Source organism: Kryptolebias marmoratus, linkage group LG1 (genome assembly GCF_001649575.2).
Source record: "Kryptolebias marmoratus isolate JLee-2015 linkage group LG1, ASM164957v2, whole genome shotgun sequence".
NCBI lineage: Eukaryota > Metazoa > Chordata > Actinopteri > Cyprinodontiformes > Rivulidae > Kryptolebias > Kryptolebias marmoratus.
Window position 1 is genome coordinate 22,246,069 of NC_051430.1, and position 25,089 is coordinate 22,271,157.

Genomic DNA, 25,089 nt, shown 5'->3' on the forward strand with positions numbered 1-25,089 from the left:
GGGCTGCCGTAGATCTCTTCGCCTCAAGGGAAAACGCTCATTGCCCACTGTTTTTCTCCCTCTCGGACCGAGACGCACCACTGGGCGTGGACGCACTGGCTCACACATGGCCGAATGTGTTGCTCTATGCGTTCCCCCCTCTGAGCCTGATATCCCCAACTCTAGTCAGAGTGAGGGAGCAGGGCCTGTCTTTAATTCTGGTGGCCCCGTGGTGGCCATCAAAGCCCTGGGTGGCAGAAATAATTCAGGTTCTGTCAGCACAACCATGGCCCCTTCCCATTCGCAGAGACCTTCTGTCTCAAGCTCAGGGGGAGATTTATCATCCACATCCAGATCGTCTGGCTCTCTGGGCCTGGCCCGTGAAAGGTGGAACCTAAATGTGACTGGTCTCCCGCCAGAGGTCATTGACACCATCCAGAATTCAAGGGCTCCTTCAACTCGCTCTCTTTATAATAGTAAATGGCGAGTTTTTGAGGAATGGTGTGTGGAGAGACAGGCTATCCCTTTTCAGTGTTCGGTGGTGGAGGTTCTCTGCTTTCTGCAGAGCTTGTTGGAAAGGGGCAAGGCCTTTTCAACTATTAAGGTTTATTTGGCTGCAATCTCAGCTTGTCATGTGGGATTTGGTGATAAACCTGTGGGGCAGCACCCGTTGGTGTGCCGTTTCATGAAGGGGGCTCGACGTAAACTGCCCACCTCCAGGCCTTTCGTGCCATTATGGGACCTGACTCTGGTACTAGAGGCCCTTTGTCATCATCCTTTTGAGCCGTTGGAGGGTATTAGTATGAAATTCCTCACATTGAAAACTGCACTGCTCTTAGCTTTAACTACTGCTAAGAGAGTGGGTGAGTTACACGCACTGTCTGTCAGTCCTACTTGCCTACAGTGGGCGCCGGGGCTCTCCAAAGTGTGTTTGAGACCTAACCCTGCTTTTGTGCCTAAGGTGATGGAAACATCATACAGGTGTTCAATGGTGGAACTGCCGGCGTTCCATCCACCTCCTTTCTCTTCAGCAGAAGAGGAGAGGCTTAATTGCTTATGTCCAGTGAGAACTTTGAGGGCTTATGTTGACAGGACAGCTGGTTTCAGAAGAGCTGATCACCTGTTTGTGTCTTGAGCCACTTCTCATAAGGGCAAACCTATTTCCTGCCAGAGGTTAGCGCACTGGATCGTGGAAGCTATATCTTTGGCATATAGCTGCAAGGGGTCAAAGCCCCCTGATGGGCTCAGGGCCCATTCTACCAGGAGCATAGCCACTTCTTGGGCTTTGTTCCGGGGTGTGTCTGTCCAGGACATCTGTGCTGCAGCCAGCTGGGCTACACCGCACACGTTTGTGAGGTTTTACAGGCTGGATGTGACCCAATCATCATTGGCGCATACAGTGCTTGGGGCTGGGACATCAGGGTCTGCCTGAAGTCTGGATATGCACTACTGCGAGGTATGGCTTCGGGGTCAACATGCAATTCGGGAGTTGGCCATATCTCCCATAGTGAAACACCGAGCGAAGTTAGAAAAAGAGCGTTGGGTTACTTAATGTAATCCCTGGTTCTTTGATAACAGAGTGAGGTGTTTCACCAACACGTCCCTTCTTGCATGAGCACGGAAAGAAACCGGCTTAGAATGAGTTGAGAGGGGTAGGTTGGCCGTGATATTGGATGGTGGGTGGAGCCACGGTCACGGCTCAACCTGTCTGTCACAGACAGACGTGATGTCATTGGAGCTTCCGTAGTTGGTCACGCTGAGGCGATTCCCATAGTGAAACACCTCACTCTGTTATCAAAGAACCAGGGATTACGTTAAGTAACCCAACGTTTTTCAGTTATCCACTTTGACAGATCTTGCCAAATGCTGCGGTAGCACTGACAGATTTAGACAGACGGTATCAAACCATATGAAGGGAATAGCATAAATTATAATACAAATTTGCCAATAAATACAGATCTGTAAATCCTTCAACTTAGAGCTTATGAGCACTGTGGGCCTCTGTAGGTGATTCACTGTAAAGTTTTCCAGCAGTAACTTGTGCATTAGGAGGAGTGCAGTGTAGCTGTGAAGCAGAAAGCAATGTTGGGGTTAAATGGTCCATGAGCATAGATTGGCCTGGTTCGGTCAGCCCCTCTGGACCTTGAATGGTGAATGAGTGTATGCTACATGCATGGATGCATGGCCTAGCTCTCAGCAGGCTTTCTCCCCATTGGATAACATTCCATAAAACACTTAGACAAATATGCAAACACGTTCACATACAGGTATTACACGCAGTTCTTAAAATAACGCATCAGAAAAGCCTTTTGAGCATTTTATATGTACACACATTTGTGCTTAAAATTGCAGGGTTCTTTCTCAACCTAAAAAGGGTGAAGAACATTCTGCCAATTATAACAGAGGCAAGGTCCTTGTCTCCAAATTTGCCACCGTATCATCAAACTGCCATAGATACCCCCTGATCCAAACACAGGATTGATGAGTGGAGGGGAATATAATTGCATGCCTAAATGCCTGAGAAATGGACATCCAGTTCTGCTGAGCTGGTGCTTTCTGTGTGGCTTCATTGTTGGGGCGTGCAGTCATGCAGTTCTTTGAGTCCCACTCAGCGTTCATGTTGGGTTAGAGGTGGTTCAGAAGAGTAGAAGTGGGGGAAATCTTTGTCTAGTGGCCAGATATTTTATTGCAAGATAAAACACTTTGTATTTGCCCACCATGCCTGGCAGGAGAACTGTGATTAATGTCAGAGTGCAGTATACCCACAAAAATTAGAAGCTCTTCCTTTTTTCCCCTACTCTGAGCTGCTCTTTAACATTCTCGTTGACAGCCAATTAATCAGCTGTTTTAAAGGACCTTTGGAGCCTTTGATAGCAGGACAGAGACTACACACAAATCCGACGATACACACATTGTATACTTGTGCACAAACATGCACAGATGCCACTGTCAGTTATACTTTCTGGTTGATGAGCTTAATGTGGCCAAAGTGGACAAACAAAAGGCTCCTCTATGGGACTGCAGAGTAATGAGAGGCAGTTAGATTGTAAATACATCGCCCCGCAGAGTTTTCCATTTCACTGCAGGACAAAAGGGACAAGCCATCAAATTCAGGTCATCCGAGGCTTTTACGCACGTTGTTGAGCTCTGTGACGTTTAAGAGTTCAATCATCAGTTCTTTGGAAAAAGAGAGCATGAGAACAGGAGTTGCTTGGACGAGACTCAATGTTTATACAACTTTATTAAAAAGAATAGCTGCTCTTTTGTGCCGGATGCATTCTTACACCCAATTATTCATGTATGAAACTTGTTGTAGTCACGTTTCAATACAGCAAGGATCATTTTTCAACATGCAGGATGGTGAGCTCCATCTTCATCATGCTGAATGTAATCGGCAAGGTGATGGAGGAATAATAAGGACTCTTCACTATCTTGGGATGCAGGTTTTGCATGCACTGTATTTAATGTCAAACCGTTAAATAAAGATTGTTCATTTTGACTTAGTTTATAGAAGATGTGCAGTGATGTACCCACTTTAAGACAAAATATGAAGAAGAGAAAAGTAGACAAGATATTTCATCCTTTAGATTAAAAGTTACGTGACATGATGATTTTAACCATGTTTTGCACTACTGAGTCACCTGTTTTAGGTTTATTTGGACTTGAAGACAAAATGCACACAATGAGTAAATTAGGAAGATGAATTAAAGAAATCTATGGACAAGAGAGGGGACTAAAAGGACAAAGAATAGCATGACTAATCAAGCTTATTTTCCATCTGTGCAATCAACGCTTGTGATGCTGAAACTATCAGTTTTGGCAGGCTCGTCATTGCTTTTGGCTCACGGTGGTGGAACACAAGAGCACTTCAGAAGGTATTGCGAGTCGGGCAAGACTTTTGTTCAGGTTCTTCTCCTTCTGATTTTGACCAACAGCTATTCAAATCAATCCTTAATCCAGCTAAATAAAACTGACTGAGATGAAAACTGTAGCCACAGGAAATATTTAGTTTAGAAAAACCCATCATAAGTCAAAACAGGTGCATTTCAGGAAGAGATTGAGGTTTTCTGAGCTGATTGTCACAAGTTAGAAAATGTTCCAAAAAGTAAAACATAATGAAAATGAAGCTACTAAATAATGACGGGAAAGCAAAGCTCTGTTTTTTGAATATTACTGAATAAGAGAGTTTAACATTTTCTAAGGTTCTGAGAGTCAGTACCATTCATAATCCACAAATTGCTTTTTCTTGAAACACACTTATTTTGTGCATCTTCTGATTCAAGTTGTGAATGGACCAGGTAAAAATACGCTGTACTGCAGATTTAAATGACCTAATGCACTTATTAGGTGTAATTATATTAATGCCTATTAGTCTATTGCACATATAGTGTTTATTTTGTTACATTAGCTTATATTAATAATGAAAATGATGACAAAAAGAAATACAGATATGTAATTGTGTAAAAAAATGTAATTTTTCACTGCAACTCTAAACTGTCAGAATAAGATATTTTCCAAACTAGAAGGACAAAAAACAGGTTTTGCCAAACTTTTGTGTTTCCACAACCAAATATATGTTCTCAAGCACATAATTAAAAAAAAAATTGTTCCCTTACAATACAGTTAGGTGTTCATCACTACATTTTTGTTTTGTGCTAATAAAGACAGCACGTATTATCTGCACATTTTGGTATTCTTTATTTATTATCTATTTAAAGTTCTAAAAAATATCCTATTTGATTTGTAACTTTTTGACCCATCTGCCATGCAGATCTTATCTGTGAATCTATCAGTATGTCACACAACAAGCAAAGCACCTTCTAGGTTTGGCAACAAACACTTCCTCTCAGAATAAAATATCAAAACTGTCATGGCTCACTTGACACAGCCGTTTAAACAAATCAATAAGCCATCTGTAAAAATGTCTGTTAGAGAACCTTTTTATCTGCAATCAGAGATTTATTTATCCCAACTCTGTCTGCTTCAGCGAAAGTGTATTATTGTGAAGGAAGCCTTGTGGTTGAGTGAAAAAAGCAGTCTGTGAGAGATCCAGCACGATATGTAAACCGTTTGACATCAGTGTTTGGGCTTTCTTTATGAGAACATCTGCAGCAGCTGCTCTATAAATTCTCCCCGTGTTGAGAAAGCAGAAACAAAAAGTACCATTTTTGTGTGTCAGTGTACCATGGAGAGAAGCAGACCCAGTTGTGCCTCATCTGTAAGGTTTATGGAAAGTGAAATCAAGGATGGAGAACTGAGACAGTTTTGTTGTGTGTTTACAAATGTGCTCTGTGTAGAAACAAGATCAAAGTGAACTTACTGAATGCCATTACATCAACTTTATTTGTATTGGTTTGATTAACCCTCTAAAATATGTCAGATCAGATTTGAGAGTGGTAATTTTTGTGACTGGTAAACAAAATTGTATGATCTGAAGATGGGATAATTTTCTGGAAATAAAAATATGTCCACTCTTAGAGCTCTGGCAACTTCTGCATTTAACTGTTTTACACAAACCTTATAAGCAAATCTAATTAAATTCCCTAAAGTGTCTCAATAATATATATTGTTTAACATTTACTGAAGGTAGGCTATACTTGCCATATATGTTGTTTCAAGTAAACCAGTACATTGGAAAAAAATTTATATTTTTATCTTATATTCTTATACCAAATTGACACCCTAAAAGGCTTTCTATAACTTGGCATAAAAACTTTGGTTGTAAGACCAAAGATTAATCCTCCGACAATTTAGTGACTTCAAAAACTACATATAAAGTAACTCTATTGAACACAATAAAAATGATAAATACAATATTTAATCTTGTAGGACATTGAAGATAAACAACCTTGATCAGTTTGTTTAAACTGTAACATGCTCTATTATTGTTATTTATTTATTTATTTTTTAAATACGGTGATTTTTTACAACAACACCAACAATAATAATAAACCCCATAAACTTTTAAAGATTATAAGTTAATTGATTAACTGCCTGTCAACTTATTTGATAAAAAAGCCAGGAGTAACAAATAAATTCCACTCATGAAACTTTAGAAAGACAAAATTAACTTAAAAAAAGACTAATTTAAAGACTTAATCAAAATTTGTTACTGGTTTTAATGAAAAAAGTAATGCATAGTAGTAATAATAGTAATCAAGCGATGACAGTAACATGCTGACAATAGTAACCTGCATTTTATTGTGCATTTTATTCAGGCAGGTAAATAGTTTTTCTTTTCAGCACAGGATAATTTAGATAGTGGGAAGCACTTTCGTTACACAAATCCAACAGAATTATTTGAAAGACAAAAAAATAAAATAATAATGCAGTAAACAACTGCGAGAGGATAAGTATTAGCATGTTTTGTTTAACTTCGGTCATGAAACAGTTAATATTATTTTAAATTTCCTCATATTTGTCGAAAGTGCGGCACTGTTTAGTAAAATACATAAACACTAAAAGCTGTTGGAGATTTGTCTTGCTGTCTCAAGGCTTGCGCTTTTTATGATATAAATTAGAATAATTTCAGGAGAAACTATGAACGACGGACTCAGAATAATATGACGTGTATAAATAAGTTTTTTTGTATCGGTTTAACTGTAGCGCTTTGATTTGTGTAAATGTTAGCTAAGCTAACCCAGGCAGGCTATGAGCTACAGCGTCTCTTTCTCCAGGACCAGAGAGCAGTGTTACTGATGCATCCTGATGGCTTCAGCTTCTGCTGCTGATAAAGGTTTGAAAAGCATATTTATTCTGCTCTTTCATCGTTGATTTACTTTTATCATAACTGAACGATAAAGCTCCTGTAGCGAACCGAATATTAGCTTCTTTGATGTCCAAAGAGAGAAAATAGATTATTCCGAAATATAAATATAAAGCGATGACCCCCATATTTAGATAAGACATTCAATTTTCTTTTTTTGAAACGTGAAGATTTTTCTAAAGTATACCCTCTAATATCGACTTTACGGTCATTTTATTGACGTTTGTTCAGTTGTTACCACTGTTAACTATCAGTTTAAAGTATGCTTTGTTCAAGTGAATGTGTGCTCTAATATAGATTAAATCATGTAATTTTCTTTTACAGCAAAATGGTGTGAAGGTGACCGTTGTTTGGTTCCAAAATCCCGAGATGGCATCCTGGGGGAAGCTACAATCCAAAGACTGACCTCCACCACTCAAAATAATGACACAGCATTGGTGATGTTCACAAAACATGCAGAAGAGGAGGAACAAGACGATGAAGCCGTACCAGTTAAAAAATCTACGAGACCAGGACTGAATCAATTTACCCAGGAGAAGCCTGTGTTTCCTGGCAGCACCACTGACCCCAGTCTCTGCGTCCCTTTAGAGCTGAGTGATGAAGACAAAGTCCCTTATACTATCAACAGATACTTAAGGGATTACCAGAGGGAAGGTATCACGTTCATTTACAATAACTACATCCGTTCCACTGGTTGTATCCTGGGAGATGACATGGGCCTCGGAAAAACTGTACAGGTACAAGACATTAGCTGCAAACTTATGTCAAGTTTTTGTCAAAGTGAAGATTTGTTCTTCGCGTGGTATCACATGTCTCTCATGCTTTCGATCTCTTCACCTCTTTGTCGTAGATCATAGGTTTTCTTGCTGCTGTGTTGCACAAAACGGGCACACGGGAGGATGTAGAGAACAACCGGCCTCAGTTTCTGCAGTCTCAGATATCCTCCAAGCAAAGTAATCCGAGCAAAGTGGGTGTTGAAATAGACCATTAGACTAGATGTTTCTTCAAATACCTGCTGGATTTGATCGTGTGCTGCAGGTCAGAGTATTGTTTTGTCATCAGCCAAACTGAAGTGTTTTTATGATCTGGTCCAGGTGTTTCTCATTGTGGCTCCACTGTCGGTGCTTTATAACTGGAAAGATGAACTGGACACCTGGGGTTACTTCCAGTGTGTGGTGGTCCACGGGCTCAGGAAAGAGGAGGAGCTGGCTCGGATCAGGAATGGTCGCATTGAGATTGCTCTCACCACCTACGAGACTCTTCGGCTCTGTCTGGATCAGTTCAACAAGTAATTGTTACAGAAACAGAATGCAACACATCGTACTGGGAAAACATGTAAAGCAACTAAGAGATAGAAAAAGATGCTGTGCCTTTATTTCATTTCAGTTGGCTGTGTGTTAACTAGCAGCTGTAGAAATTTAAAGCTTTAATGAAGTGATTTATGTTTCAGTTGAGCATAAAAGACTAATGTTTATGCTGTCAGAATTTTACAAGTTTACTGACTGACATTTGGATATATGTCTCACAAGTGGCAAAGTACTGGCTGCACATATCCTTAAATTCATGGTCAAGTCCATTAAAAAAAAAAATGTTGTACTTGCTTCTTTGTGCTGTTGGAAGATCGTTCAACCAAAGTTTTGAAGTATTTCTCAGTGTTTTGCTGGCATTTAAAATGAAAGAGGCACAATGTTCACAAGATCCAAGGTCTTGGTTGAGTTTTCCTCACAGTGTGGGATGAATTGGACGGCTGAGAGAGAGACACATCTCAAAGTTCACACATATCTTCATGATCAATTTTGTGTCTTTTTTAAAACTTGCATACTTATTTGTGATGGTTAAAAAATAAAATGTCACTGGCTGCTATGCAGGTTAGACTGGTCAGCGGTGGTTGTTGATGAGGCCCACAAGATAAAAAATCCCAACTCTCAGATCACTCAGGCCATGAAGGAGCTGCGATGTAAGGTGAGAGCGTTTGTGTTCGTGTTGCTGTTTCAGAATAATCTGAAAAGTGTTTAATTAACAATAATTTCATCTGTGTAGATTAACTAATAGTGAAATTAGCTAATGGCTTTAGAAGGGTTAAATGAAAACATCCTTTTAGCAACAATGTTTGAGCAAAAATTGGAACGTTGAAACAAAAAGGCATAGATAAAAACTGATTAGAATTAGTTTTGCATTTTAAATGAAGTTGTTGGTTCTTGTTCTTTTGTTTCTGTTAGATCCGAATTGGGCTCACCGGCACCATCTTACAGAACAACCTTGAAGAGCTGTGGTGTGTCATGGATTGGTGAGATAAGAAGATTTTTTTTTATATTCAAGAACAGAGCAGAAACCTTTACCACCTCTCATGTATTTTGTATTTTGCTTTGAAAAAACTGCAAGCTGAAAATGTTGTTTTGGTTCTTATTCTATTTAGGGCCATACCAGGTTGTCTCGGGAGCTTAGGCCACTTCAAGAACAAGTTCTCAGATCCCATCGAACAAGGGCAGAGACACAGTGCAACCAAACGTAGCTTGGCTACAGCGAGGAAGACTGTCCGAGCTCTGGTGAGGAGGATTTCTCATTTGTTCCTGAGGAGAACCAAAGCCCTCATCAAAGAACAGCTGCCAACGAAGGACGACAGGGTAAGATGGGGTATCTTAAAGTTTGTCAGTCTTCATGACTGTAATCTTTTCTCTTTTCTTTCCAAACATATTTTGTTTCTACAGCTTGCAGTGATAATGAGAAAAGGTTTCGTGATGTGTTTTGTTCTAGGTAGTGTACTGTTCTCTGACGGACTTTCAGCAGACCGTGTATCAGGCAGTGCTGGACACCGATGATGTGACGTTACTGCTGAGGTCTTCAGAGAAATGCGACTGTCAAAGTGGACTCACCCGCAGAAGCTGCTGCTACAAAGTTAGTTCCTCTTTGTTGCCGTTGTGAGATTCTGTTACTCTCAGATTTTAAACAATGTGTGCTCAAAACGTTGTTGTACCTATTTTATACAAAGTTTTCTACAGTGCGGTTTCATTGAACAGTAAAGCCTGCCATAATCAGTTTTTGCTCAGTTTTCTTAATTTAGAAAAGAGAAAAGGAAGTTTTCTTAACCCTGACTGGTCTTAAAGAAAGATTAGTATGAAATAATATGAATTTTCTTTTCTTTAGAAAAACTCTGAAGGTGTTGGAATGAAGGAGCTCTACTTTAGTTACCTGGCTATATTGAGGAAAGTCGCCAACCATGCAGCTCTTCTTCAATCCAATCAAGGCACCAGTAAGAAGCAGGTAATGTCATGTGTTGTTAGTATGCAGTTTGGTATGCTTATTGATCCCTGAAACTCTTTAAAAAACTTTTATCTAAACTATTGATTCTTGTGCCTTCCCAGATTTTCTTATATAACATCAGGGTTGATCTCACTCCACTTGCTTCCTGTTTTTATAGGGTTAACTTCAATTCTTTTTGTTGGTTTTGAAAGCTTTTAATGGTGGGACCCCATTAGATTTAGGAGTATGGTTTCACATGGAACGCTGAAGTTGAACAACCAGGTGATCCTAGATGTTGCAGGATCTGTGTGCTGAAGTAGAGGTTATCACACCGTTACAGCTGCAGCTCCTAAATGTACCTGTTATATATGAGAACTGTCTGATCTATAACACTTTCAAGGTGTTTTGATAGGCCTCCCTCTACTCAGTAGTATTCAATTCGAGTAGAGCTGAACTTGATTTTATCCGTTATGCGTTATTTTCTTTTTAATAGAATAATTTTACCTTTTGTTTTTTTTTTCAACCAATTATTTTACCTTTGTAATGGTATTTTACAGTAACACAGCACTTTAGTGTGCCTTTGTTTTTTTTGAATGCTTTAAAAAAATACAATCATTTTAAATCATTTTTTTGGTTTCTTGTAGGAAAAGTATGTGAGTTCCATTTGCACAAAGGTTTTTCAGAGGTTTCCAGAATTTGTGCAGAGATGCACAAATGAAGCATTTGAAGCTCTTTCGGATCCAGCGTACAGTGGGAAAATGAAGGTACAACACTGATTTGTGGTTTTTTTTTTTGTGTGTGTGTGTGTGCTCTTCACAGGGTAATTCAGTCCTGGGTAACACTTTGTTTCTTTTAGGTTTTGCAGAAGCTCCTCAAATACTATCTGCAAAAGAGAGATAAAGTGCTTATCTTTTCTTATTCGACCAAGGTGAGAGCTGCGCTTATGTTGGGATTTTGTATTACATATCGTACTCTGTTGTATTTATTTAATAAATCTACTAAAATGTGGAAATGCACAGTAAAAAAGCTACTTCTAGGTGCTGCTATGCAAATGCACCTGATTAACTGGTCCTCAGGAAATGTAAGCACCTCTGTAAGAGCAGACGTTTTGTTAGTCTGAAGCATTCAGATGTGTGTTAACACAACGTCAAAGAGAAAAGACATTAGCAGTCCTCTAAAGGAAGCAACTGTTGGTGTGTATCAGTCTGGGAAGGGTTATAAGGCCATTTCCAAACAGTTTGGAGTCAATCATTCTGCAGTGAGAAAAACAAGATTCACAACTGGAAAACATTCAAGACAGTTGCCAGTTTTTCCAAAAGTGGATCCTTAGAGCAAGTTCACCGCGAGGTCAGATCGTTCAGTAATCAGAAAAATGTCAAAACACCCAACAGCTACGTTTTGGATAAAATGGATTCTTGCAGCAGGACATTGATCCCAATTGCAGCATCAAGCCTACAAGACATCAGTGAACTGAAGCAGCAGATGAAAAGCGGGGTGAAATTCTTCCTCGACAATGTGAGACACTGAGAAGACGACAATAACGAGTTTATCCTGCTCATGGTGGTTCCTCGAGCTGTGTAATCATGAGGTGTATTTAGTTATTAACACACTGATTCTGCAGTTAGTTTTTCATTTAAAAAATAATGAAACGGTGGAATGTGTCCCATGTTTTTAGTCTATTTTATCTTGTTTTAAGACCTAATAGTAACAACCTGTATTTTAATAGTTTGTCTTGAAATCTGAAACCTTATGATGATAATTAAATCAAGAATTACTAACTTTTATTACAAGTGTGTGTCATATCTGAATGAACTGCTGAGTTTTAGGCTTTTGTGTCGGCTAGTAAATCACAACTCAGATTCTAAAAGGCTTTTTGGGTTTAGTTGGAGTTAAACTTTGGTAGGTTTCTTGTATTTAAAGTTTTACACCTCAGCCCATCTGTTCAGTGCATGATTAAGTCAGTTCGCTCGTTTAAAGACCAGCATTATTCTGAAGTACCTCCGCTCTGAGCTGGTTAAAAGAATAAAAACAGTTATAGGAGGCATGGTTTTCTCATGATGTACTGTACATTTATAGGAATACCTTTGGGGTTTTGGCAGAGCAATTAGACTGTTAAAGATAATTAGTTTCTGCAAAATCCTATGGTTGCCGTCACCTGATATCATGCAATAATATTTGTGGCTGCTCTGAGGTCATATTTTTATGACCTGTGTTTTGCTTTTTTGGGATAAAGAGTTCATAAAGGGTCCAGCTTAAATTACCCTATAGAATATGGATAAATATACAGTCGGAAAGCCGAATATAATCCTGTGAATATTGTTTTACGCAAGATGTGTTTGTTTAGAGTCTACATTTAAACTCGCCCAAACTCTTTTTGTAATATTTAACGTGTGTTCAGCTCTTACGTGTTATTGTTTTCATGTTTCACCAGCTGTTAGATATACTGGAGCGCTACTGCATGGCGGAGGGACTGGACTTCAGCCGGTTGGATGGATCCACCAAATCCAAGGAAAGAGTCCAGATTGTCAAAGACTTCAACAGCTCGTCTCACATCAACCTCTGCCTCGTTTCCACCATGTTAGTTGGAAAAATTAAGTCCTGAAAGTACCTTATGGTTTGGTTTTCTTATCTTTCAAAACTGTAAATGGTACTTTGCTAAAAAGAAATTTTAAAAAGTCTATATTAGGATCTTATATGTATGCTAACATTGGTTTTTCAGAACTTGTTTACTTTAATGTGTCTTTTATCAGGGCAGGCGGTCTTGGTCTCAACTTTGTAGGTGCTAATATAGTGGTTCTGTTTGACCCCACCTGGAATCCAGCCAATGATCTTCAGGCTATTGACAGGTAAGTAATGTCTCGGGTTTAGGTTTATACATTCAAAATGACTTTCTTCACCCTTCATATCAAACAAAGACATTCGTGTTTTGTGTTTTTGTGTTCGTGTCCTCCCAGGGCGTATCGTATTGGTCAGTACAGGAATGTGACCGTGCTCCGTCTGATCTCATTGGGAACTGTGGAGGAGCTCATCTACCTCAGACAAGTTTACAAACAGGTACCACTCAGTTATGATAAAAAAAAGTTAATTTAGTGTAGTTTATTTGAAAAGCATATCATACATTATTAAGCAAAACAGCTAATGTGCAGTGCATCCTACAAAACAGAATGTTGTAATAATATTATGTAATATATATAATTATAACATTAAAAATGAAGCTTAATCAGAATTACTCAAACTGTAAAAGTATCCGAAATGACCAAAAAGAAATAAATAAGTTAAAATCCTCTTCTGAAATAGTTGCAATACTGTAAATAAAATGCAACTAAAATGCTGTTGTAAATAAAAACAGTGAAGTATTTTCAGATAGAAATTTATATTTGATTAAAAACAATATTAAGGGAATTGTTTTTTTTTTTGGTTTGTATTTTTTCCTATTAGCAACTGCAGTCCTCGGTCGTTGGAAAGGAGAGCGCTCGGCGGTATTTCGAGGCGGTCCAGGGGAGTGGTGTCTACAAAGGGGAACTGTTTGGGATAAAAAATCTGTTCAGGCTGCAGACTGAAGGGACGTGTCTGACCCGCAGGATTCTGGAGGTTAGATATCTGACTGGTCTTGCCTCACGCTGGCTTGACTCGTCCAAAATGACGTTAGAATCAGTGTTACACGCAAAAACTATTAAACAAAAATGAATTCTTGAATCCTAACCAACAAGGACTTAACAAAAGAATATATTACTCTGAAAATTGTCGAAGGTCTTGACTGAAAATCAAGGGGATTAGAAGTCAAAGGAACTCTTTAAAAAATGACAAAAAAGTCTCAGAAGCACAGGTACATTTAAAAAGAAATGAAGACTTAAGCTTTTTAAAGAATAAAACATGAAACCTAAAGCTTTTATTGGTGATTCTGACAACTTTGAGTGGAACACGGTTTGCTGAATCTCTGTATTATCTTGTCAGCGAGAAGGACGAGTGGAGGCCGGTGTGGTGACAACCAGAACACACAGCGGCACTGAGGAGGAGGAGGAGGAGGAGACAAGAGGAGATGGCGTGAGTAGCTCCGCCGTTCTCAGAGACACGGGACTCGGGTCTCTCATCTTTCCTAACCCCTCGCCGTGTCCTCTCCCAAGTGGCCCACTCGCGCTCTTATTCCCATGTGAAAGAGGGACTACCTCAAACAGGGATCTTTTTATCTGTCAATCAAACCAGCCCACGCAATGTCATTTTAGCAGACCACAACTCTTGTTCTGATGTTGAAAAAAAAAAAAAAAAGACAGACTTCTAACAGCAATCATCTACAACATGATGTTTTGTACTTAAAAAAATCTATAGGTTAGGCTCAGTGGATTCCTCTGGATTACCACTTGACAGCTTTGGTTTACAAAAAAGCAATCATGGCTCAGTTTTTTTGTGTTGTTGTGGTGCTGAACGTTGTCTCGTGTTCTTTCTGATCCTGTTTGGAACAGCTGGATATAATTATTTTGCTTGACCTAATGAAAGGAGCGGACCACACTAAAGCCTATCTTCTACTTTTCCTGTTATTTTGTTTTCTGCCTATTACATCATAGCGGAGGGCTCATGTCACACTGATGTTTATTATGATTTGTTGTTGGAAAACATCTGTTTCACATTGCCCAATGAAATCTCTCATGGGCCAGTCCACTGAAAGATGGCATAAGAAGGGGAAATGAAGAATTTATAGGCATTTTCTTGCTAAACCTCTGATACAGTGTAAATGCAGTTTATTTGTTGGCAGTTTTCATATCAGTTTCTTCTTCCTGGACCACATGCACCTTTATTTTTTCTACGCTTGTCTTTATCGTAATTGCTATTTTTTTATATGTATCTTAGGAACCTGGAGATCCGCTCACAGATGGTGGACTGCTAAAATATGAAGCAGCCAAGAAGACAAGAGAAGCATCAGAGATCTCCAGAGGTGTGCTGGACTTCAGCAGTGGGAGTGAAACAGATGATGAGGAGACAAACCAGAATGGAGATGAGGATAACAAGAGTGGGAAAGCTAGCACTGGTCCCAGTCCAAAGAGTCTCCTCCAGCACGGCTTCTCCAGACTTCTCGAAAGGGTCAAAGAAAAACCAGAGTTAGAAGAGGAAGGTAGTAGCTCTTGTGCCAAAGAAAGCTCCTTTGAGGAAGATGCTGAGGACCGAAACATGAAGGATGCCTCTTCTGTAATCTGCAAGACTTCCAGCACAGGAAATGGTGTCGTCTGCCTTTCCAAATCTGAAACAAAAACCCGGGACAAATTCACTGGCTCAGACAGAAGGCAGGAAAATAATGGAAACAAGATTTCATTGTTAAAAGCGGAGGATTACACTGCGAGACGGAGACAGGGCCAGAAACGGTGGGCGAATAAACAGACTGCAGCGGATGACGAGAGCGATGGAAATTCCTCGCCAGAAAACAAGAAAGCTAATAAGCTCCAAACTACTTTTCCCAAAGTGCACCACTTTGACGGTTACTCAGATGAATCTGAGGATTTAGACCTCGAGGTAAAGAAGTGCTCGAAAAAGGATTTAGGTTCGTTTAAAGCAGGAGGACAAGGAGGAAGGGGAAAGTTGTACCACAACAAAAGAAGACACAGTGCCGGTGTAAGGGACAGGGCAAGATCCAAATGCACAGAAGACATAGAAACATTCACATCTTCAGAGGACGAACATACGGCTCCGACAGGGAGACGAACGGAAATGCCAAAAGCTGTTTCGTTTACAAATCTGAAAAGTCAGAAATCTCCATCATCTAAAGAAAAGAAGCCAACCATCGACAATGTGCTAGGTTAGAGTCAACACTTGAATTCTGTAACAGGTTTAAAGATTGTAACTCCAAGGTTGATGGTGTTTATTTTTGTTTAAAGGGGGTGTACGGGAGGTGGCGTATACACACTCTAACCAGCGCGTGGTGGGTGGGAGCAAAGCCGAGGAGCTGATCAGTAGAGCTGCTGTGCGAGACGTGTTTGAACGGAAAATGTACTCGCAACTTCCAGCCAATAATCTGCTGAGTACCCAGGAGGTATGTACAATGAACGCTTCTTTTTTTTTTTTTCTTTAATTCACAAACAGTCATTTTTAACATTGTCCAGCACAACGTCCCTTATGTCACTGACAAGTTGAAGGAGAACAATACCCCAAAATAAAAACGTATCCGTTCCTGTTTCTTCTGTCATGTGGCGTTTTGGAATGAGAAAAGCTCCCAACACATTTTTTTGAAAGATGTTGGTTGGAACTGTTCCCTTTCAAAATATATTAAGCTAAATGTAAACTGAACTGTAGAGCGGTTTTCCCAGTCACCGCCACCTGTAATTCATTACCAATCATTTCAGCTGCTCTGACTCACTAATAACCCTCCCAGCAGATCAAAGCTCCTTGTCCTCAGTCAGATTCTCATATGTGATCTTCTCTCAGTCCTGCTTTTGAACACGTCTGCTCATTTTGGTTGTGTTGAAGTTTATTAAATACCTGCCTGCTTGCTACTTGGCCTTTCAGATCCTCAGCTGTCACCACAAACATGACAACTGAACTGTTTCGTGTCAGTTGCCTTAATTGTTGTCCAGAAGTAGCAGAATTCCTGATTTATGGTTTCAAAGACACATATTTCAACTAATAAATATGTCTTGCCTCAACCTATTCTTTTAAAAATGGCAGTGTAGTGGGGCAGATTCTGCAGAGGGCTTGACCCTAATGTAGGTAAAAAAAAAAATCTTTGTTGTAGGTTATTGAAACAAAATGTTATTTATATGTAGTTCTGTACATAGAAATACTATCAGTGTTTATTGGATTTATACTAATAGATCCTCAACTTGGGAGCTTTTAAGTAATTGTTACCATGCAGGTTTAAAACTAGGCTCATGATCACAAGCTGTGTTTTGAATAAATTGCTTACTGCCTATGAAAGAGTTTCCTCTTTTTGACCATGCCAGAGTCTGCCAGCGAGTCTACCAGCCAGCCAGCCCTGCCCCCGCTCAGGTCAGCTGCAGAGGCCCAAAGCAGATCATCTGGTCATCTTCACCAGCAAAAGTGTGCACCAGGCTGGACGGACAACGGTCATTATTGGAGAGACTCCCAAAGCCATCCGCAGGTAGCAACAAGCAATTGCAGTTGTGCTCAGATGAGGAAAAAGAGAGCAAATTGACACAATTTTAAAAAAGGAGTGTGGTAGAAATAACAAAAAGATACTAGGAGAGGAAAAACTCTAGGTGAAAAAGGGTCAGGATAGTAGGCATAGTGAAGGAAAAAAATATTCTAGATAAGAGCACCAGCAAAAAGAAAAGAAAGAACTTTAAATGAGACTAGAACAGGAAGGTGAACAAATAAAATTTTGGGGGTCCGAATGAGAAGGAAAATGGGAGGAAAAAAGAAAGGAATTCCTGGCAGCGTAGGGAAGACAGCCAAAACCCAGCACTGCCCCTTCCCAGGCTTTAATAATAATGTATGTGTAGAAAGGGACCACCTCTGAGATCTCTCTTTTACCTATTTCCTAGCATCATGCCAAAGATTACCCCGTAATGATCAGGTCCAGCAGTGAAGCAGTTTCACCCTCCTGTGACTGACCAAAAATGATCGCCTTAGGTCTTTTAAAACCCACACATTCTAACAAAAATATTCAAACACACACGTACAGATGCATGGCATTCACACGCAGCCCTGGTGCGGCATCACCTCCGCCCCTTCCCCTCCCAAACCCTCATCTGCAGACACACAGACACCTTTATGGCTCCAGCCTCACTCCCCGAGGGGGACGGATGGCTGTATCTCTGCCCAGCGCCTCGCCGGGGGAATGCAAATACACACTAGTTATATTGATATCACCTCAATTAACCTTGCTGTTTAATGATCTAAATCCACATGCACGTCGGGTTTTACTGCCTTTCCTTTTATTTATTGTTTTTCCAGTGAAAGCCACAAATGGTAATAACACTAAGAACATGCTGCAGTAACAGCAGTCACTTTAAAGTGTTTCTGTCCCTGTGTACGGTTAGACCAGCATTTTAATGGCTACCCAGGAGCTCAGTAACTTCTAACTGCACTGGTGTCTGAATGTGGGCTTGAATATGTGGTGAACTTTTAACGTTAAACTTGACAGATTAGGAAAATGTCTAAAAAAAATTATTATAGGTTTCTAATATCAAGGATTGTTACTCATATTATGTTATTTAAAACAATAATGGCTGTTTATTTTTAGCGCCTTCAATGACAAAAAGAAAATCGGAATTTCCCGTCTCTGGTTGGAGGGAAATAAAAAAAACAAAAAGCTTGTCAGAAATAAGTCAGATTTTTTAAAAGTAGTTATGTAAAAAAATAGACTAAGTACCAGTAGAGCATTGATATTTTTTATTCTTTTTTTTCTGACCTTAAGTGAAACACATAGACTTCTGATTACAAGTTTCAGTTTTAAAGTTAGATTTCTTCTACTTAAAGCTGGAAATGTAAAACATTTTCAAAAATGGGAGGCTTAAGTCTTTAGTTTTTGAGTTGTTAGAGACCTCAGATACTTAAATATCTACTCTCAAAAGACAGAAAAAGTAAAGTTTTGTCATTATTCACAAAATCCTTTTTAAATCTAATGCAGCATACCTCACAATCTGCATGCAAATAGCCAAATTTTGGGCTTGTATCTTTTACTTTTTCTAATTGTTTTATTGTTGTGTTACAGGCAACAGCTTGAGGAAATGGCAGAGAATTTCAAATTTCCCTCAGTCCATGAGTTTGCCTCTGAGATTCTGAGAAGAAACTCATCTGACAGGCTTTCCTGGCTTCGGCAGCATTACACCTCACTGAACCACTCTGATGTGGCTAAAACGATCACAGAAAACCTCCCAGAACCTGATTCAGCACAAATAACCTCCTCTACAGCTGCTACCTCATCGTCATCATCATCATCCACAAAAAGAGCTGCCCGAAATCAGCATGCAGGGAACAAAAAGGAATCTTTAAGAACCACAAAATCTGTGAAATGTGCTCAGGGGAATCGAAAACCCAGAACTAAGCTCGGATCCACAATTAATGACAAAACAATAAATAATGCTTCTTTGCCACAAATCAGATCTGGCAACCTACAAAATGACGATCTCGAACCTCCCAAAAAGCAAAAGATATTACAAAAGAATGCGCAAGATCTTCTTTGTGATGTTCCAGACCCCGCGTCGGAGGAGCAGGAGGAGGTGGTCTGCAGTGCCAGAGGACACAAGAGGACAAAGACGAGTAGTGTTTCTAGTTCACGAGTGTGCAGAGCTGCTGGTGGTCTCAGCGTGGATCAGGCCAGCAGCAGTGGTCTGGGGTCCGGTGAGGCCGCTGCTTTCCTGAGCCGCTCAGACAGAGATACCCCTTCTTCTTCTGACCTCAGGCTCCGCTGCAGCTCTGCCGTGTCATCCAAACCCGCAGGACAAGAAACAGAGCAGGAGCAGAAATCACCGCCGAGGACGAGTGAAATACAGAGACATGGAGAGAATTCTCAGCCTCCTTCTGCCTCCTGCAATCAGTCCCTCCTAACAGATCTTATAGGAGACACATCCATTCTAGATGACCTACTGAAACCAAAACCCAAGAATTCACAACCAAAAGGCACAGCTGAGACACCCCCGGCATCATCGTTAGATACTGGTTTAGGCTCGCACCTACACACTCCACACCGGGTCAGTGCACCGGTGCAGGCGACAAAGAGTAGTCGCAAAGACATCTGGGACATCCTCGATGAGGGTAACGAGGAGAGCATCAACAGGTTAACAGATCCAGAAGAACTGCAGAGAGTTTGCATCAACACCAGCTTCGCAGCGAGACGTTTTCCCAAACAGAGGGAGGGCAAGAGTCTGTGGAAAACTAACGAGAACTTCCTGTGGAAGAAATGACACCGATGAAGCCTTTTAGATTAAATCTTTTCCCTTTTTTTTGCATTTTATACTTTTTTAAAAGTACTCTTGCATCAATAACTGTCATGACATTTATGTAAAAATGTTTAGTTTTTAGATCCACCGTCACACCAGAAGGGTTCAGCCACCTGAGTCTTGATGGTAGCGGCTCACTGTACCACTATGTTACTTTTTAAAAATGATATTTTATGTCGGTTAAATCTTTTTGAAGCTCTTCTACCTTACTTATCTCTCAGGCCACATGAAGCATTTTAAAAGAATGAATATTTTGATTTAGAATAGATTCAACTGCATAGAAAGAGTTAATGTCAGAAATGTAATTTGTTTAATAATTAGGTAATGATTGTAGTTTTCATATTTAATTTTACCTTCATAACTATTCATAGTAATTTGCCATTGCACAGTTACTAATTAAAAGATGTACCACCTCACAATAAAGGTACCCTTATAAATTACTAGAAAATAGTCAATAATGCAGTTAAATAGTCACAGTGCATTAGATAAAAAGGAGTTATTTTGGGCCAAATAGAGCCAACATGTATCTGTATTCTGTTCTAATTGAAGTTATGTAGTTAAAAAAAGAAGCTGAGTAATTATCAATTATTTACATTTACCTGAATGAATACATGGAACTACAATGCTTTGATTTTGGCAGAGAGTGATCCTGCTTCAGTGTGTGAGCAGCGTGTTTATAAATGCTTATTAATGCTTTATAAAGTGTTTACAAGGCCATTTAGAAAGTGCTACCCTTATTGTAAAGTGGCACCTAAATTTTCTGTTAAAAAATGTCTAACTGGACAATGAATGTTCCCGAAAAAAAAAAAAAAAAAAAGAATATTATTAGAGCATGTTTCAACTACATCTGGTTTCTTCTGGTTGTTTTTGGGTTTTTTTTGTCTGAAAAACAATTAAAAAGTGATACCATTTGGTTTACAAAAGTAAAAATACATTTAAAAAGCACAAAATTCCTGATAACTGATCCTAGAAATCAAAAAGGTGTAGTGTCATGGTCGGTGGATTTGAGCTCTGATGTATAAATGTAAATCTGTCATATTTACGTTTCTGGACTGCGCAGGCAGTAGAGGAGCAGTGTCAGGGCTCAAACTGTCAACGCACACGATCCGATGCTCACTGAATCATTTAATAGAGAAAATTACCCAATTTTTTATCTTTGTCCACTGTTGTTACAGGATCCCAGTAATCGGTGCCTGAGAACTGATGGTGGGCCTGCAGTGATGTCACTTCAAACTGCTTAATGGCTGTTATTTCTCAAGAACTCTCCACCCCTCGCTGCCTCCCACTCCCAGAGAGAGCGTACACGCAGGGTACTGTAAATGGTGTGATTCCCCCGCCGCTGTAATCCGAGCGGCCTGTGGCTTGGCTCCATTATGCCTCAAAGGCCCCTTATGAGTGAAAGCTGCTGGGCTATTAGCGAAATAACAATAAGCAGCTGAGGACTTTGTGGAGCTAGAAGAACGGGGATGACCCGCGGTGTAACTTTTACCCCCCCGCCCCGTGTATTTTTAGTTTAAGGTGGTTTCAGACTCTGATATCCTGTTAATAATATTTGCACATTTTCAAAAAAAAAAGGGAGGTCGTTCGTCGCTCTTAATTAACATTTTTGCTGCAGCATGAAGACGAAATCGGGCTCTTCGCGTGTGGGTTTCGAAGTGCGCCGTAACCCCGCGGCTGTGTTTGACTTTTCTCAGCTGTTGCGCTGAAGTAAATAACGAAGAGAGCCGTCCTGTGAGAGTTTTGTTTAGCAGAAATGAGAAAGTGCTGATAGCTATCAATAAACAGGAGAAAGGTCTGCGTGTCTCAACAGAGCGTGCGAGTCGTTAAAACAGCTTGTGTGTGTGTGTGTGTGTGTGTGCGCTACTGGGTGGTAGATCACACACACGAGCACAGCGAGGCCACACATCTGCCACACCTGTTCAAATCGTACACCCATGAATAAAAAGGCCTTTCTGTTCCGAAAACCTCAAACCGCTTCCTCTCACTGTTTTCATCCACAGATTTGCAGATTCCTATCTCGGGGGTTTGTTGGAGTCACAGTCTGGTTCCAGTGAGATAGTGGAGGGGCCTGGCAATTAAATGGCTCGCCAGATGACTGACAGGCGTTAAAGCCTAACGTGGCCCAGCAGCAAACAATAGCCTCTTATCTTTAAAGCTGTCTGTGGGATTCAGCCGAGGATCTGTACCGAGACGTTCAGCCATCGCGGGTGACAAACGATGCCCTAAATGACGCAATTTCCCGTAGAATGAATGATCATCAGCACTGTGGGGTTTTCCCACTTTCCCATGAAAGGCTGGAGTCTTTGTGTCAAGAAGGTGAGAAGTCTGTTTAAACATCCTGCTTCTACAGGCTGAGTGTTGGCGAGGCTGTGACATGATGGACACTCGTGCAGAAAGGTAAAGATTCCCCTTCCATGTGGATTTATTTCCAGATAGGCCTTTTCCCCATGTTTGTATGGGTGTCTGTTACCAAAATATCTCCTGCACCACTGGGTGAATTTTAATGATTATTGGTGTGCATCTACAGCTGATGAACTGTTGGAGTAAATCCAATTGAAGACCACCTCCCCAACTAGGCAACATTAACCAACCCAAAGATTGGCTGTAACTGACTCAATTTGCCAGATATTGAGCTAAAACTTGATGTGGTTGTTGCTGAGAGCCACTCGTGACATTTTCCAATATCGCATGAGATCGTGCATAACGTTATTTTCAGAGTTTAACCAAAACAGCTGCAACATAACACAAGATGGTGTAAACCTGGAACAGAAGGCAGCGGGCCATCCTTCGAGTAATGCTGTAAAGAAAACTTGATCCAAGCTGACCTGGGGTCCCTGTTATCGTTGTTGGGGTTTTCTTTTGAATCTCTGCAGTATTTATCCTGCACATGCACAGTTTGGGTCTTTGGTCACTACAGAAAATAAAACTGATGTCAAAAGTGCTAAAGCTGGAACCTTCTGTTGCCTTGTGCAGTTTGCTTTGGGGGAGGGGGGGAAATGTATAATCATCACATAAAAGTCTGAACCTGCACATCACCTGGATCTCAGAGATTAAAACTGTTTCCAGGAAGAGCTGCGGAAACTCAAAATGACTTTTTTTTTTTTTTTTTTTTTTACTGTCAAAAAAACAAAGCCTTTACGAGCTCTGGTGCTAGTGAAGGAAGGTGTTATTAGGGGCACGCCCCGCCTCGTGCCAGAGGTTCTGGATGACATCACAGTCCGTGTTGTTGCATGCACATTTAGGCCTCGATTCAGAGTTTGCTTCCACTAGAAGAGTTTAACCACCCAAAACATTCGATTTTCTGCAGTGCAACAAAAACACCCAGCTCCTTTTATTTGTGTCGCAGTTCTGTCTGCCATGTTGAACCAGCTGCACAGGCGGTTCCAGAGGTTCGGTCATGAAACACCAAGTGGATCTATGGAAATAAAATTAACTTTATAAATTGTTGCTAATAGTATATTTAGCTCTAGCCATTGCAAAAAAAATAAAATAATGATCATAAATGCATAAAAACTTACATAATGGGTTTTGTCAAATGGCTTATTTAGCACGGTTTGTTGATTTCAGCTAAATAGTTGGGGTCACGACTCTCTGCAACTTTGATTTTGTGGGTCAAAAGTTTGGGAAGCACTGAGTTGGGTGAGCAAACGACTAAAGTACTGATTGAGAAGTTTAGCTTTAAGATTTAAAAAGAAAATGAATCAACAATCAAAGTGTATTTCAATGGTATGTATTACTCAGAGCCCTAAGAAATGTTGTACCTTGTTAAAAATATGCCCGTTAAATGAAAAAAAAAACAACCCAAAAAACCATTGAACATTTGTACGTGAAAAAAAGTACAAGTTTTGGGTGACACACGGAGCAAACAACTGCCCTGGAGGAGCCGTCCTGTCGTGACAGTAACAGGCAGAGAAGGCCTCTACGTGTGAAACAGAAGAGCTGCCCCCCCCCTCGATTCATTAGGAAATTACACACCGTTTGGCCCTCATTCCTATCCAGTTACCCGGCAACTGTTAGCTGTAATTTGGGTTAATTCACTGGCTCCTGGGCTCTTCCGTTCCCCATTGTGCCCCGTCATAAAAGAGATATAACACACACACACACACACGTTTTCTTTTTACAAACCGACTTTCAGTAAGAGAGACTAATCCGTGTTTAGTTTCCTCGACTGGACAGAAAACACGAGGGGGTATCAGTTTATTGCGCAAAATTTGGTGCCAGACTTATTGAAGTCGTTTCCCATCACCTCTACTGAGCAGTTAATTAGTGACGGGATTCATCAGTCAGAGCTGTGGAGTTGTTGCACAGTAAGACTCTTGTCCTTTCTGGTTCTGCTGCATCGAGGGTGGAAGACACGGGACCGGACAAGAGGAGTGGAAAACTGTGAGATAAATATTGAGAGAGCAGAGATATAAACCTACTTCTGGAAGGCCTGGGCCTCTGTTGCGCTGCCAAAAGGGCCCGTGCGTCACTTGATCCATTGTTTAGCGTAGAGAGGTCCCGGTAAGCAAGCGGCTGCCTCCCTGCTCCAGCTGCAGCCGCTCCACTGTTTATGTTTGCAGGGCCCTTTCACCTTGAAGTGAGGCTGTACAAGCAAAGCTCAGCCACATGTGAGCGCCGGGCCAGCAGAGAAGTCACCAACCTGCTCTTTCTCAGCCCGCCCTTTCTCACCCCTCAGCCTTCAAACTGCATCTTTTTGCTTGACTCCCGCTGATGGCTGCCATTCACAAATGTGAAAACTTTCCATGAGAAGGAAATGCCAAAAATGAAAAAAGAAACCCTCACTGGTTTGGAGGTTTTACAGCTTTCTAATCATCAATATTCCAATGATCTGAACACACTGAGTTGACTCTGTTAGACTATATCAGGCACAAAGAGTTCCAGTCCTAAGCCAGGCTCTTCTCGGTCAGTCTGGATAGTTTCTCGTGGGTTTTGCTGTGAAAACGTGAGTCTGTGTATGAGTCTGAAGGTTAGCCGTCCTGGCCTTGGCTCCTGGGTGGGCTGCAGTGGCCATGTGCTCGTCCCGGATCATCTGAGGACCCTTCTGTTTACTGAAACAACACACAAGCAGTGTCCGTGTAGGAGAGAGGAGTCAAACAGGGAGCATCCTCAAAGGCAGCACTTCTCTCCTTTTTATCCCTTCTAAACACACACACACACACACACACACACACACACATATGTGCATGCTGAAAGTCTTCTCAAAGTCCTGACCAC

General features: G+C 40.6%; 2 protein-coding genes across 3 annotated transcripts; both read left to right on the top strand.

Moving 5' to 3' along the window:
• Positions 1–6: 6 nt before the first annotated feature.
• LOC108244802 lies at positions 7–1,393 on the top strand. Its single transcript, XM_025009374.2, has one exon. The coding sequence runs from the start codon at positions 107–109 to the stop codon at positions 1,112–1,114; it is 1,008 nt and encodes a 335-aa protein (XP_024865142.1). The 5' UTR covers positions 7–106; the 3' UTR covers positions 1,115–1,393.
• A 5,038-nt stretch (positions 1,394–6,431) lies between these two features.
• On the top strand, positions 6,432–20,511 carry ercc6l2 (excision repair cross-complementation group 6-like 2). 2 transcript variants are annotated; one of them, XM_017431270.3, is made up of 20 exons: positions 6,432–6,715; positions 7,070–7,482; positions 7,596–7,712; positions 7,840–8,033; positions 8,614–8,707; positions 8,965–9,032; positions 9,162–9,369; positions 9,500–9,640; positions 9,890–10,006; positions 10,630–10,749; positions 10,842–10,913; positions 12,417–12,562; positions 12,736–12,831; positions 12,940–13,039; positions 13,424–13,576; positions 13,940–14,029; positions 14,831–15,770; positions 15,850–16,004; positions 16,912–17,069; positions 18,645–20,511. In XM_017431270.3, the coding sequence occupies exons 1-20, from the start codon at positions 6,688–6,690 to the stop codon at positions 19,834–19,836; spliced, it is 4,602 nt and encodes a 1,533-aa protein (XP_017286759.1). In that variant the 5' UTR covers positions 6,432–6,687; the 3' UTR covers positions 19,837–20,511. The 2 variants fall into 2 exon arrangements, with proteins under 2 accessions (XP_017286759.1, XP_024865145.1); XM_025009377.2 differs by lacking the exons at positions 6,432–6,715; positions 7,070–7,482 and having other exon boundaries at positions 7,596–7,698.
• The last annotated feature ends 4,578 nt before the right edge of the window (positions 20,512–25,089 follow it).

Bases quoted from the DNA above. Each gene is read 5' to 3' on its own strand.
- LOC108244802 (XM_025009374.2), top strand. From the start codon at position 107: ATGGCCGAATGTGTTGCTCTATGCGTTCCCCCCTCTGAGCCTGATATC.
- ercc6l2 (XM_017431270.3), top strand. From the start codon at position 6,688: ATGGCTTCAGCTTCTGCTGCTGATAAAG. The intron at 10,007-10,629 runs GTAATGTCATGT...GGTTTCTTGTAG, and splicing joins AAGGCACCAGTAAGAAGCAG to GAAAAGTATGTGAGTTCCAT. The intron at 13,040-13,423 runs GTACCACTCAGT...TTTTCCTATTAG, and splicing joins TCAGACAAGTTTACAAACAG to CAACTGCAGTCCTCGGTCGT.